Source organism: Camelus dromedarius, chromosome 23 (assembly GCF_036321535.1).
Source record: "Camelus dromedarius isolate mCamDro1 chromosome 23, mCamDro1.pat, whole genome shotgun sequence".
NCBI classification, from domain to species: Eukaryota; Metazoa; Chordata; class Mammalia; order Artiodactyla; family Camelidae; genus Camelus; species Camelus dromedarius.
The window spans coordinates 18,072,271-18,086,757 of NC_087458.1; the positions used below are offsets into that span (position 1 = coordinate 18,072,271).

The 14,487-nt window shown below is 36.3% G+C and overlaps 1 protein-coding gene across 1 annotated transcript in view; it reads left to right on the forward strand.

The window, feature by feature from the left end:
* MROH9 (maestro heat like repeat family member 9) overlaps positions 1-14,487 on the forward strand; it is a 127,294-nt gene that overhangs the window by 87,425 nt on the left and 25,382 nt on the right. The window contains exons 7-10 of the mRNA XM_064478148.1: positions 215-347; positions 6,457-6,581; positions 8,482-8,631; positions 12,536-12,690. Coding sequence (XP_064334218.1) covers positions 215-347; positions 6,457-6,581; positions 8,482-8,631; positions 12,536-12,690 — 563 coding nt within the window. The remainder of the gene's footprint in view (positions 1-214; positions 348-6,456; positions 6,582-8,481; positions 8,632-12,535; positions 12,691-14,487) is intronic.

Here is a 14,487-nt window from a genome sequence, read left to right on the forward strand (position 1 = left end):
AATAATTTTTATGGGGTAACATCTGTTACCTGCATTTCATAAGTGAGAAAACTGAGGCTCAGTAACAGAGCCAGGATTTGAATACAGATTTTGTGAACTCTGAAGCTCAACTCTAATACTAGTCTGATATACATATATATATATGAATCAGATACAGACATTTAATGTTGATGATGCATTGGAAACACATTTTTCTCCTTTGTTTTTTCATTAGACAAGTGTTGATGCTCCATGTTTGGGTATCCTGGCAGCAGAACTGTCTCTTTTGTGTTCTCACACTGATCCCTCAATCACACAACAAGCATCCTTGGGAATGTATCACCTCCTCTGCATTGCAAAGTGTCAGAGTGGTAAGAAGATTACTAAGAATCTGTTCTTAATTATTCTACTTGTGGGTCCCAAGGAGGCTTTATGTCTGGATTTCTAAAATCTGTCCCAAGATTTATGGCTCCACTTTTTAAAATGTATTTTAAAATCTTTTTTTAGAATTACAAAAAATATTATAGTTGGTTCTTCAATATCTATAAGGTACTATACTTAAATTAGTGTTGTGTGTTTCTGGTGGAGACAGGAGTGTTAAGTGGAGATAGGGAAGAAAGAGAAGAAGAAAAATTACCAATGGGACTTTTTAAAAAGAAGCATTTTTACCCTCTAATGGAACATCAAATAGAATACTCAGATTCTTGCTTCAGCAGTGGGAAAAAAATCAACCCAAAACTAAAATTAATGCTGCTCTAGTATGCCTAACGGAAGCATAAAAACAAGACCTCGAAGTATCAAACTACTCCCAAGTACCTTAACAGATAATAGATTTACCCTCTCATAATAAACAACTATTTAAAGATTATATATATTAATGGTTCTGAAGTCATTAGACATCAGATAACAAAGGACAATGATTCCTGAGACATGCGAACAAACGAACAAATAAGGTGGAGTCTACCATTGACTGAGTTTACTACCTAGAGTAAGTTTCTAGGCTGCAGCCCAGAAAAGAGTAACCCAAGGGTCTCATCAAGTTGAAGAGACAGAACTGGAACCCAGAGAGGTCAAGATAATGGAGAGTTCACAGTGCAGAACCCCAGAAAGGAGTGCACAGAGATAGAGCTCCAAAGACCTGCAGAGTCCCCTTTAATTATCCAGCTATGTGGTGATCAGTACACGTATGTGAGGAAACCACCTGATGCTTGTGATGGGGCAGGGGGGAACACCAAAAATGATTAAAGAGGAAAATTTACTGAATTCCAAAAGTCTAGAAATAGTGCCTATGCCTATGAGCTAGAATTTAAAACTTTAGAATTCACAAGTGATGTAGTAGAGTACTCAAAAGGATTTGTCTCATTAGCAGGGAAAAATTATCCCTAAATTATTTGTTTTAGTGCCACTTAACAACGCTTAAAAACAAGACCCCAGAAGATCAACTGATATTCAAATACTTCCATCGCTTATCAGAACAAAGCTCAAGCTTACATCTAGGAACACAAAAATTCCAGCATTTGACAAGTTAAAATTAATGGTCTGACATCCAATAAAAAAATTACTAGGCATGCAAAGAAATAAAATGCAACCCATAATAAGAAGCAAAATGAATCAAAAACGACCCCAAAATAACACAGATGATAGAATTAGTAGAGACAGTAAGGAGTCCATTTACTTAAGGAGTTAGATAAACATGCTAAGGAGAGACAAAGAAAAATTCCTAAAAGACCCAAACTGAACCTCTGGCTATGAAAACTACAGTATCTGAGATGAAAAACACTCTGACAGGGATTAACAGTGTCATCTTTTAAAATTGAAGTATAGTTGATTGACAATACTGTATTAGTTCTAGGTATATAGCGTAGTGATTCAGTATTTCAGTGATTTCAGTATTCAGTATTTTTCAGATTATACCTCATTAAAAGTATTATAAGATAATGGCTATAATTCCTGTTCTACATAATATATTCTTGTTGCTTGTCTACTTTATACATAGTAGGATGTATCTCTTAATCTCATACACCTAATGTGCCCCTCCCCTGTTCGCTCTCCACTTTGGTAACCACTAGTTTGTTTTCTGTATCTAATGAGTCTGTTTCTGATTTGCATATACATTCATTTGTATTATTTTTTTTGGTTCCACATATGATCATATAATGTTTGTCTTTCTCTGTCTGACATTTCATTAAGCACAGTATTCTTTAGGTCCATCCACACTGCTGCAAATGACAGAATTCTATTCTTTTTATGGCTGAGTAATATTCCATTATATGTATACACACACACACACACACACATATATACACATTCTTCCAACATTTGTTATTTATAGACTTTTTGATGATAGTCATTCTGACAGGTATGAGGTGATATTCCATTGTTTTGATTTGCACTTCTCTAATAATTAGTGATACTGAACATCTTTTCATGTGCAACAGTGTAATCTTAAAGAGAGCCAGAGTGGGAAAAAACACATTTCATTTAGCATAACAAAGGCAAGGATGACAGCAAATTTCTCATGAAACAATGCAAGCCACAGGCAATGGAATAACCTAATAATGTACTTACAGAAAAAGCTGTCATGCAGCATTTAACCAGACATGCAATGTCAATTTAACATTTGAAAATCAACCAATGTAAGATACCACATTAACAGAAGAAAAGAGATGGCCATATGATCATTTCAGTAGATACAGAAAAAGCACTTGACAAAATGCAACACCCATTCCTAATTTAAAAAACTCTCAGAAAACTAGGAATAGAAAGGGAACTTCCTCCATCTGCTAAGGTACATCTATGAAAAATCTATACTGTCATACTTAATGCTGAAATACTGAATGATTTCCCCAAAAGATCAGGAAAAAGACAAGGATGTGCACTGTCATTACTTCTGTTCAACACTGTGCTGAATAGAATAGAATAGAATAGAGTCCATATATGTATGGTCAAATGATTTTTGACAAAGGTTCAAAGTCCATTCAATGGAGAAGGGATAAACTACAATAGATGGTGTTGAAAAGTTGGTGATTTATATGCAAAAAAAGAACTTTGATCTGTATCTCACACATACACAAAACTTAATTCAAAATGGACCATAAGACGACGTGTAAAACCTAAAACTATCAAACTAGAAGAAATCTTTGTACCTTGGGTTAAGCAAAGATTTCTTAAATACAACACTGAAAGCATGACCCATAAATGAAAAACTGATAAAATCCTTCTCATTGAAAAATACTTAAGAGAATAGATAAGCCACAGAACAGGAGAAAATATCTGCAAATTACATATCTGATAAAAGGCTTGTATCCAGAAATTTAAAAGAACACTCAAAACTCAGTAAAGAATAAATCTGACCAAGGAAGTGAAAGACTTATACGTGGAGAACTACAAAACACTGAATAAGAAAATTAAAGATGAGTTAAAGAAATGGAGATATATCCCATGTTCTTGGATTGGAAGAATTTATATTGTTAAAATGGCCATCCCAAAAGCAATCTACAGATTTAATGCAGTCCCTATTAAATTACCAAGGACATTTTTCACAGCACTATAACAAAAAATCCTAAAATTTATATGGAATCACAAAAGACTCAGAATTGCCAAAGCATTACTGAAGAAAAAGAATGAAGCTGGAAGGAATAAACCCTCCCAGACTTCAGACAATACTACAGAGTTACAGTAATCGAAACAGCATAGTATTGGTACAAAAACAGAATATGGGTCAATGGAAGAGAATAGAGAGCCCAGAAATAAACCCACAAACTTTTGGTCAATTAATCTTTGACAAAGGAGGCAAGAACATACAATGGAGTAAAGACAGTCTCTTCAGCAAACAGTGTTGGGAAAACTGGACAGCTGCATGTAAGTCAATGAAGTTAAAAAAACTCCCTCACACCATACACAAAAAATAAACTAAAAATGGCTTAAAGACTTCAACATAAGACAAGACACTATAAACCTCTTAGAAGAAAATATAGGCAAAACATTTTCTGACATAAATCTTAGCAATGTTCTCCTAGGGCAGTCTACCCAGGCAATAGAAATAAAAACAAAAATAAACAAATGGGACCTAATTAAACTTATAAGCTTTTGCACAGCAAAGGAAACCATAATCAAAACAAAATGATAACCTACAGAATGGGAGAAAATATTTGCAGATGAGACCAACAAGGGCTTAATCTCCAGAATATATAAACAGCTCATACAATTCAATAAGAAAAAACAAACAACCCAGTCCAAAAATGGGCAGAAGATCTAAACAAGCAATTCTCCAGTGAAGACATACAAATGGCCAATAGGCACATGAAAAAATGCTCAACTTTGCTAATTATCAGAGAAATGCAAATAAAAACTTCAATAAGATATCACCTCACACCAGTTAGAATGGCCATCATTCAAAAGTCCACAAATGATAAATGCTGGAGAGGGTGTGGAGAAAAGGGAACCCTCCTACATTGTTGGTAAGAATATAGTTTGGTGCAGATGCTATGGAAAACAGTATGGAGATTCCTCAAAAGACTAAAAACAGACTTACCATATGATCCAGCAATCCCACTCCTGGGCATATACCCAGAAGGAACCTTAATTCAAAAAGATACATTCACCTCAATGTTCACAGCAGCGCTATTTACAATAGCCAAGACATGGAAACAACCTAAATGTCCATCAGCAGATGACTGGATAGGGAAGTTGTAGTATATTTATACAATGTAATACTACTCAGCCATAAAAAATAATGCCATTTGCAGCAACATGGATCGACCTGGAGATTGTCATTCTAAGTGAAGTAAGCCAGAAAGAGAAAGAAAAATACTATATGATATCACTTATACATGTAATCTAAAAAAGAGAGAGAAATAAACTTATTTACAAAACATAAACAGACTCACAGACATAAAAAACAAACTTATGGTTACTGGGGAAAAGGGGGCAGGAAGGGATAAATTGTGAGTTTAAAATTTGTAGATACTAACTAATATATATAAAATAGATAACAAATTTGTACTATATAGCACAGGGAACTATATTTAATATCTTGTAGTTGTGAAATAGAATATGAAAATGAATATATACATGTTCATGTATGACTGAAGTATTGTGCTGTGCACCAGATATTGACACAACTCTGTAAACTGACTATACTTCAATAAATATATGTATAAACTCAGTTTTAAAAAGACAACCAAATTAAAATAATAATAGTAGATTTAAGTCTTCATTTCACTAAAGAAGCACAAATTGCAAGGATGTACATCAAAATATGGTCAATGTACAGTCATAAAAGAAAAGTAAATTAAAACAACAATAAGATACCACTACAGTCCCATTAAAATATCTAAAATTGAAGATGGACCATACAATGTATTATTAAAGATGTGAAGCAACTGAAACTCTTATACATTTCTAGAGGGAATGTGAAATGATACGACAACTTTGGAAAATAATTTGGCAATATCCTAAAAGTCAAACACATCGACTATATGATTCAATCATTCCACAACTTAGTATTTATCTAAGAGAAATGAAAGCAAATATCCAAACAAAGTCTTGTACACAAATGTTGATAGCACCTTATATTTGTAATAGCCCAAAACTGGAAACAACCCAAATGCCCACCAAAAGGCAAATGAATAAACAGATGACAGTATATACATATGTATTTTGTGGAATAGTATTCATTACTAAAAAGAATCAACTATTGGTACATGCAACAACATGGATGAATTGCAAATAATTTTACCAAATGAAGAAATGCCAAACAACAGAAGAATGGCTCCGCTTGTATAAAATTAGAAAATACAAACTTGACAGAATGCAGATCAGTGGTTGCCTTTGAATCATGAGGTGGGTTCAGGCAGCAGATGTGAGCAATTCCAAATGGACATGAAGAAACTTTTGGAGGGAATAAATCTTTCCTTTTTATTGCAGTAATGTTTTATGGGCATATACATCTATAAGAACTCCCCAAATTGTACAATTTAAATATGTTGCATATTGATTATATCTCTATAAAGCTGTTAGCAAACAATATCACTTAAAAACTACCTTCTCTGGAACGAAAGACATCTGCAACTAAAGCTTATGTTGAGGGCTCCTCTCTTTACTGCTGTACCACTACCCCAGTCTTTGCAAAGTGCCTCCAAGTCTGCTCTTCTACTAACAGACTCTCCAACTTAGGAGTAGCTTTTCCATTGCACTGAAATGCCTTTGATGGCCTAACTGTACTTGATATCTAGTCAGCTATTAAATTTATCTGTCTCCTTTATTCATATTTCACACAGACCTCTCTTCAACACTTTACAAACCCTGGGTCAGTATAATCATAATATTTTATGTGACTAAACTGTCAGCAGAGGGTTAAATACTCAGAAAGATTCAGATCTCCAGAATTGGGCAGGAAGAGGAAACTGGAAATAGCAATGTCATAGAAAGAATCAATGATCAAATAAAAGTTTTAAACTCTTTTCCTTAATACAGCGGATATTGCAAAAAATAAAACGACAAAGTATGCTAAGCCTGGAAGTCACTGCCTCCAGCCTTCTCCCTCTGATACAGAATTCCTACCCAAGATCTTGCAGAGGGACAAAACTAAAATTGCTCAGGTAACTTAGCCCCAACTTTATCCTATGGCTTTTGTTTCATGTGTTTTGTTACTTTAGTAGCAACTTATTTCAACAAAATTTTTTTTGACGATTATTTTTTTTAACAAAAAAATTATTTTTTAATAATTTTTTTCATTTTATTTAAATTCAGTAAATAAAGAGTAAATGATAGAGTATCTGGCTTCCTGATTTTCATCTGTACTAGTAAGAATTACATCTATTATTCCTATTATAGCAATTTTTATTATTTTATTTAAGCCTCGTAGAATGCCAATGAGCAGGTGTTTCCTAGTTGTTATGCTTCTTTTCAACTGACTAAGAAGTCACTGAAGACGGGGGACTTCTGGCTTTCTAGCAAAATTAATGAAATCAACAATGAACACACTTTTCAGTACTATTATAATTTATTCAGCAAACATCAAAATAATGTGATTTATATTTTGTCTTTAAAAACCTATTACATTTGAAATTGTTTTAAGTTTAAGTGATAAACCTCAGTGTCAAGTAAATAGTTTTTACTCTGACCCAAGCCTCGGGGAAAACCACAAGGCGCTGTAGCTCTACACACTCCTCACCTCCTCCAGGTATGCAGATTTGTTCATACACCCCCGAGGGACTGGCACTGGCGCCCAGTCGTGCTGTCCAATGCCTCCACATGGCAGAAACTTCCGACACTACCTCTAAGGTTCACTAGGAACTGCTTCTTTTATAACTTTTTAATAGACACTAAAATAAAACATTCTGTTGAATAAACAAATAACTATTCAAAAGAGAATATTCCCATTTCCAGTGATTTTTTTTAATTCAACATCTTGTATCATTCAATCTGGCTTCCTCAAAGAAGGGCAAACTACTTGCAATATTCAGTTCACCTCATCAGGACTTAGTGACGCTCCTCTAACTTTCTGTCACAGCTTTCCAAAAACACTGTCCCTCATCCCGCCGCCCCGTAGGAGGGAGCCCGGTGGTCATCCATTTTCACTCAGACCTCAGTCCTACCCTATTGGCCAGAAAAAGCCTTGCTCCACCCCTTTAAAGAGGATGCAGAAAAGCTTTTATTGTCAAGATGGAGTGCTTTCTGTACTGGGGAAAATAGCGCACACACACAAGAAATTTTGTATACATGTACATATACACAAAAGGATAAAATGCAGTTCATTCTCCCTTCTTAACTGAGAGATCCACATATTATGTTCATATTTTATGGTCCATAGATACTCCTCTAACTTTAAAAAGAGATTGTTTGAATTGCAGTTGTTGTACCTCAATCATGGACACATGGGCCCTTTTTTCTCTTTCTGCTTCTTGATCCTTCTCTGAAAAAGAGAAAAGCCCACACCCTTGCGCCGCTCTGGCTTTCTTACCCTATCCCCCCTGCCTCTACAAATCGTGCTTGTTTCTGATCTGAAAAAATTCATTTCCAAATCTGAAGAAGTTCACAATAAGCTCTACTATTTAAATAACTGAATTGGGGTAAAATCAATATTTTACAGGTTCCTCTAAATTTTAATAATTTTAATTCCATGGTTTCCCACTTCTCCCTGGCTTACCCTCAGACTTACTAGGATGGAAATGTTTTAAATGCTTTAAAAATCAGAAGAAAAAATAAGTATAATTCAGCTTGAATTATAGTCATCACAATAGCAACACAGTTGTAAAATGTTATTTTTTCAACATTATTTAGTGGAGGAAGAGGCCCACAACAGCAAAGGTGCCTAGGGCCCCCCAAAATCATGTGGCCCTGCCTGGCCCTGGAGCCTCCCCCAAGATGTCTGAGCCAGGCTAACCATCCAGTTAGCTTTTGCTCCACCATCCAGTCTAGAGCAAAAGGAATAGGATTAGGTCTTTCTTCTGTTGATATAGGTAAGGCCTGAGGTCATGGCTCTCCCTTTGGTTTCAGAGTGTAGGAAAAACCTTATTGCCATCCCTACTGACTGACTTTGTGTGGACTCTCCTGATGAAACTCTCTGTACCTGACCCTGTAACTGCATCTGAGGCGGCAGCCATACTGAAACTGACTCTGGAATATCATGCCCCTAAGGTCACCATGGTAAGACATTTGACAATGGGCAGAGGAGCGCAGGGTTTATTCTCTAATGGATTCTTGATGCCTTTGTTATGTATCTACTTCTTTTCATACATATTTTTTACCATTGCTCATTATGTTACTTTAATCAAATGAGGATTTTTCTGTAAAATAGTTTAAGCACACAGAAAAGTTTCAAAAATAGTGTAATGAACATTCACCCACCAATAGTTGCCTCAAATTTTAAAGACTTTTTTATTATTAACAACAATAAAATAGTGCAGTTATAACTGAAATCCCCTGTGTAGCCATTAAGGAAAGTTTTCAAGAACTGTCAGCTTGCTGTGGGGCTAACCACATAATTTGTGGCCCCCAGTGCAAAGTGAAGTGTCAGGCTTCTTATTCAAAACATTAAGAAAAAAGGACCGTTAAATGTACAAATACATGGAGTTTTTTTCCTTTTCACCATAGTGTGTATCTCGCTCGCTCGCTCTTTCTCTTTCTCTTTGTCATGGTGTTTTTATTTTCTAGGTTAAAAAAAAGCTAAAATTTTAAATGATCAGCATAAATTTTGCCATCCATCTTTATATTGTGCAGGGCCAGTTACAGATGCAAGTATAAGAGCACAGAACTCAACAAAATCCTGCAATTCATATTTCATAGCTCAAACACGCGTATGCATCTCATTCTTACCTGAAGAACAGAAACATTACACAAAACTAACTCAGTTGTCTTTATTATACTTACAGTCACTGACATTCTATTAACCTGCTCTATCTTCATCTTATTCATGAGTAAAGAAAGATTGAATAGAAAAGGATTTATGGATTGCCCCATCTTTCTCTTTCCTTATGTCATCATTTTCAGCTGAAGTGGTTGAGGCATCAATAAATGCTTTGATTTTACCTGCTTTGATTTCCTACTGAACTCCTACACATTGTGGGTCCATCAGAATTCTGTATACCTAAGGCAATGTGAATGCTGCCTATGAATGGGCTCCAAGGACCACAGCTGGCTTGCACATTGCACTTATCTTCTCTGCTCACACACACTCACACACACGTGCATGCTCCACTGTCCCACAGGATACAAAGCACACAAAATACAAGCTCAAAGAAAAACATTAAAAATTTCAAGATGGTGACAACAGAGGTTTAAACAAAGTAAGGGACCTTCTGAGTGTGGGACCTTGTGCAAATACATGGGTCATATGCCCATGAAACCAGCCCTGATGGTGACCTAAGGGCTGAACTCCCAGTTCCCCCTCTTGACATAGCAATGTTCTGTGATTGCAGATAAACTGAGTGCTTGCCCTCAAATTCAAAGAGCAGGCAGAGGGGAGTAATGCTTTTTACAAATTTCTGTGCGGCTACAGAAAGGAGCATTCCGAAAGGCAAGCAGAACCAAGGGGAAAGCTGGAGAGCGACGATCATTTCCTTGTCAAAATAAAGCTCTCCTCTCATGTAGTGAGAAAGGGAGGCTAGATAAAGCCATTTCAAGTCCTGGAGAGGAAGAGGAGCCAAACAGAAAATTGGATGTGTAAAACTAGCCTGCTCTACAATAAAATGATTAAAAACAGGGGGAAAAACTGAACAAAAATGGGGTTTGACAAATTATCTCCCCACCCCAGTTCCCACAAACAACTGAACTACTGACTACAATGGATTCTTGTCTTAAACAGGGTTAGGTTCTAAAGTCAATTATAATGAAAAATTGCGTATGATTAAAATTATTCTGAAAATATCCTAAATTGTACATATAGTTTGTGGACTTGCAACCTTCAAATAAACCTAACACAGTAAGTCTTTCCTTCAGCATCGAAGGAAATCATCATTTCCATAACTGAGCATACAGTAACATAGCTGGCTTGTTGTAGGGGCCTGCTGCAATTAAAGGAGGCAGCGAAGAGTGAGAAGAAAAAGCTCTGAAACCAATAGTTAAGAGATCTGTGGGGAAGAACGATTGTTTAATGTCTCCCATTTCATGTCCACCTTGGAGCATATGTAATAGGACAAATGTTCTAGACACTTCATTTTTTCATTTGTTTAGAGTAGAGGATTGTACAAAGATAATTCTATTATGTATGAGGCAACTGCAATGGAATGTAAATGTACATTACCCAGCTTTTCAGTTTATGATCTTCGAGAAGTATTTTCAAAAAAGGTGAAATGATCTGGGTGGATTACATGTGACACTGAATATACAACCCCTGATTTGAGAAAATTCTAAGTAAAATTCTAGCTAAAAGTCTCCTTATTCAAAAATGAATAGAAAGGAAAGAAAATAAAACTAACATGGGGCCTATAAATAGAATTTGCAAGATTATGACTCAGTTTTCACCATTCTGGGCCATTCCTCCAACACATAGTTCACACCTTCAATGTATAGATTCAAGTCTTCAATTGCCAGCAAGTTTTTGAAGTACACTGTTCCACTGTTATTCTGTTCCATTATTTTGACTTTCTTTTTAAAGGACTCAAATTATACATCTTCTTTCTGAATTGAGCTCATACACTTTACATCATGACGTCTACCTTCCCGAAACAAACTTTTAAAAAATGGCTACTCTCCCACTATCAGTAAGTGCATAGGTTGGGAGGTGGGCCAAGATGGCAGAATAGGAAGACCCTGAGCTCACCTCCCTCAGCAGGCACACCAAAATTACAACTGTTTACAGAGCAGCTATTGATGAGAAAGACCAGAAGAGTAGGAGAAAAGATTTTCTATAACTAAAGATATAAAGACGGAACCACAGTGAGATGGGTAGGAGAGGCAGAGACACTGTATAGTTAAGACACCTCTATATAGGCGCCCCCACGATCCAGGGGATAATCACAATTTTGGAAGTTCTCCCCAAGGAGCAAGGAGTCTAAACCCCACATTGGACTACTCAGCCTGTGGTTCCTGCACCAGGGAGATAAACCCCCAGAACATCTGGCCTTGAAGGTCAGTGCGACTTGCTTTCAGAAAAGCCAGAGGGCTGTAAGAAACAAAGACTTCACTCTTAAAGGGTACGCACTAAACCTAACCTGCTCCAAGACCCAAGGCAGCAGCAGTAATTTGAAAGTAGCCTGGGTCATACCCACTTGCTGATCTTGGAGAGCCTCTCAGAGAAGCAGAAGGCAACTTGGACTCACCTGGGGACACAGACACTGGTGAGTTACGGGGACAAAATGTAGTGTGGGGAATACATATTGTCAATAATAATGTAATATCTTTGCATGGTAACAGATGGTAACAACTTATCATAGTGATCATTTTGTAACGTACAGAAATACGGAATCGCTATATTGTGCACCAGGAACTAACATAGAGTCATAAGTCAATTATATTGCAAAAACAAACAAACTCACAGAAAAGGAGACCAGATTTGTGGTTACCAGAGGCAGGTGGTGGGCAGAGAAGAAACTGGATGTAGGTAGTCAGAAGGTACAAATTTCCAGTTAGAAGATAAATAAGTACTAGGGAGGTAATGTACAACATGACAAGTGTAATTAATGTTGCTTTATGTTGTATATGAAAGTTGTTGAGAGAGTAAATCCTGAGCTGTCATCACAGGAAAATATTTTTTTTCTCTTATTTTGTATCTATATGAGATGACGAATGTTCATTAAACTTATACTGGTAATCATTTCATGATGTATGTAAATCAAATCAGTGTGCTGTACCCCTTAAACTTACACAGTGCTGCACATAAGTTGTAGCTCAATATAACTGGAAGGAAAAAAACACTTAGGTTTATTTCTCACTCAAATAAATATTTTCACTGTGTAGTAACACACATAAATATGATTTCCATTGGTGCCTATCTTTGTGTGAATGCCTTGGTCATTCTGAGAAGGACTGAATTCTTATGTGTAAGAAATGCCTGGGCTTAGAAGTGGCCATGGAACAAGACTCTGGCTGACCCATGAAATCGCTTTTCCAGGTGTCTAAAATTGTGGATGCTATTTATAAGCAACTGCGTGCAAATGCTTCACACACTATGAAGCAAGCCATGTTGCGGGTCATCACTCTGTTGACACGTACTTCACCAAAGAAGGTCATCTTTCAACTTATGGACTACCCAGTCCCAGCAGACAAGTAAGGCCCCAGTGGCCCCTTCCATGGGGTTTGTTCACAGTTTCCAGAGTCAGACAGCCCTGTACAAGTCAGATCTGCTTTCTTTTCTTCTGAAAGAGGACATCTGTTTTCACGCCATATAGGATAACTGCAAGGCTTAAATAAGAACACGTATATTATTCATATCTTCATAAAATATCTAGCACATAGTAGACCATCAAGCAATGATCACTGTTACTATTATTTATCTGAGGCTTTAAATTGTGTTCTGCTGCATATCCCATATACAAAACCTCTCCTCAAAGTAATAATGTTTTTCCCTATATGTGATAAAATTCACAGTATTTTTTCTCATCTATGAAGGGCAAACATAAGATAGTTCCACCTACCAATAAAATAAAGCAACATTTAAAATCCCCAAGTTTAACTGGGAGCCCCCTGTCCCTTAAATGTTTATCTGAAATTCATGATCCAGGATCACAAGAAATATTTAAGAAGAAAGGATCCTAATATGAACTTATGGGACACTATGAATCTAACAGGCATGTTAGAGAGCTTAGTAACTCACATCACTCCATTTCTATAGTCTGTACGTTGGAAGGGAAGGTGTTACTTCTCTACTATTAATAGTGTAAAAGGCAAGAAGTTACATTATAGAAAGGATTCAGGCTTTGGAAACAAACGACGTGAACTGCATCCTATCCTTGACCCTTACATCCTGTGTGACATCTCACAAGTTTCATAAAATCCTCGATACTCAATTTCCTCATCTATGAAATGAGGAAAATTCTTTTTTATCTATAAAGCTGTTACATGAATTAAATTAATGTCTGTGAAAGGGCAATGAAATCAACAAAATGCTAAACCAATTATATGACTGACACCTTATATGAAAAAGAAAAGTTTCCCAACTGAAAGACTGCATTTTCTAGGAAGCTGAAACTCACAAAGTATTTTACTACTTAGAAAACTCCTGGAAACTAAAAATCTTCATAAGACTCAGTGTTTTCTCACTCAGGAAATAAATACCCTCTGTGTGTAAAGGATTACCAGTCTCCAAGTATTTTGTTGAGATATAAGATAAAAGCTGCCAATGAATCCAGTACAAGCAGTATGTAATGAGGAGGTACAGAAAGCAAGCATGATTAGAACTGGGTGAACTCAATATGAAATAGTTACCAGCAGGTCTTGTGCAATAGTAGGTGAGGACTGAGGTAGAAAAGACTGGGATATGTAGGGAAGCTTAAAGAGAGAAGCAGAAAGATCTGATCAGCCGGAAGGTATGATTAGGAGGTTAAGGGAATGAGACAGGGCATGTGAGATTTGATGTCCATGTGGTTCTAAGTATGGTTCTATGAATAAGCCCTGCAAGCAGGAGCAGTTGAGTAACTGTTCTAAAGAGCTGGGTATGTCCATGTGATGGGGGACCAGGCCCCCATATTAGAACCTAAATGCAGACAGACAAGCAACAGGGTTCAGAATCCAGCATGGATTGACATGGTGTCAAAAATATACCAGCGCAGAGGTGTGTAGCAGTTTTTAAGATAAGCAACAGTAAGAATAATTTTGAAGAGTGGCAGGTACATAAGGAAAGGAGCTAGGAAACTGGAGATTGAGAAGCCAGGGTTCTCATCACAACTCTGTCATTAATTAAATGTGTGACATCTGGAAAAATGACTTAGTTTTTAATTTTCTAATTTTAAGTTATGTAGTTTTTTATTCAGTTAGGCTTTAACCAATTTATTTTTTAATTTATATATTTATTTACATATTAATTTATATTTCCATGCCATTTTTAAAATATTCTATTATCCCTGG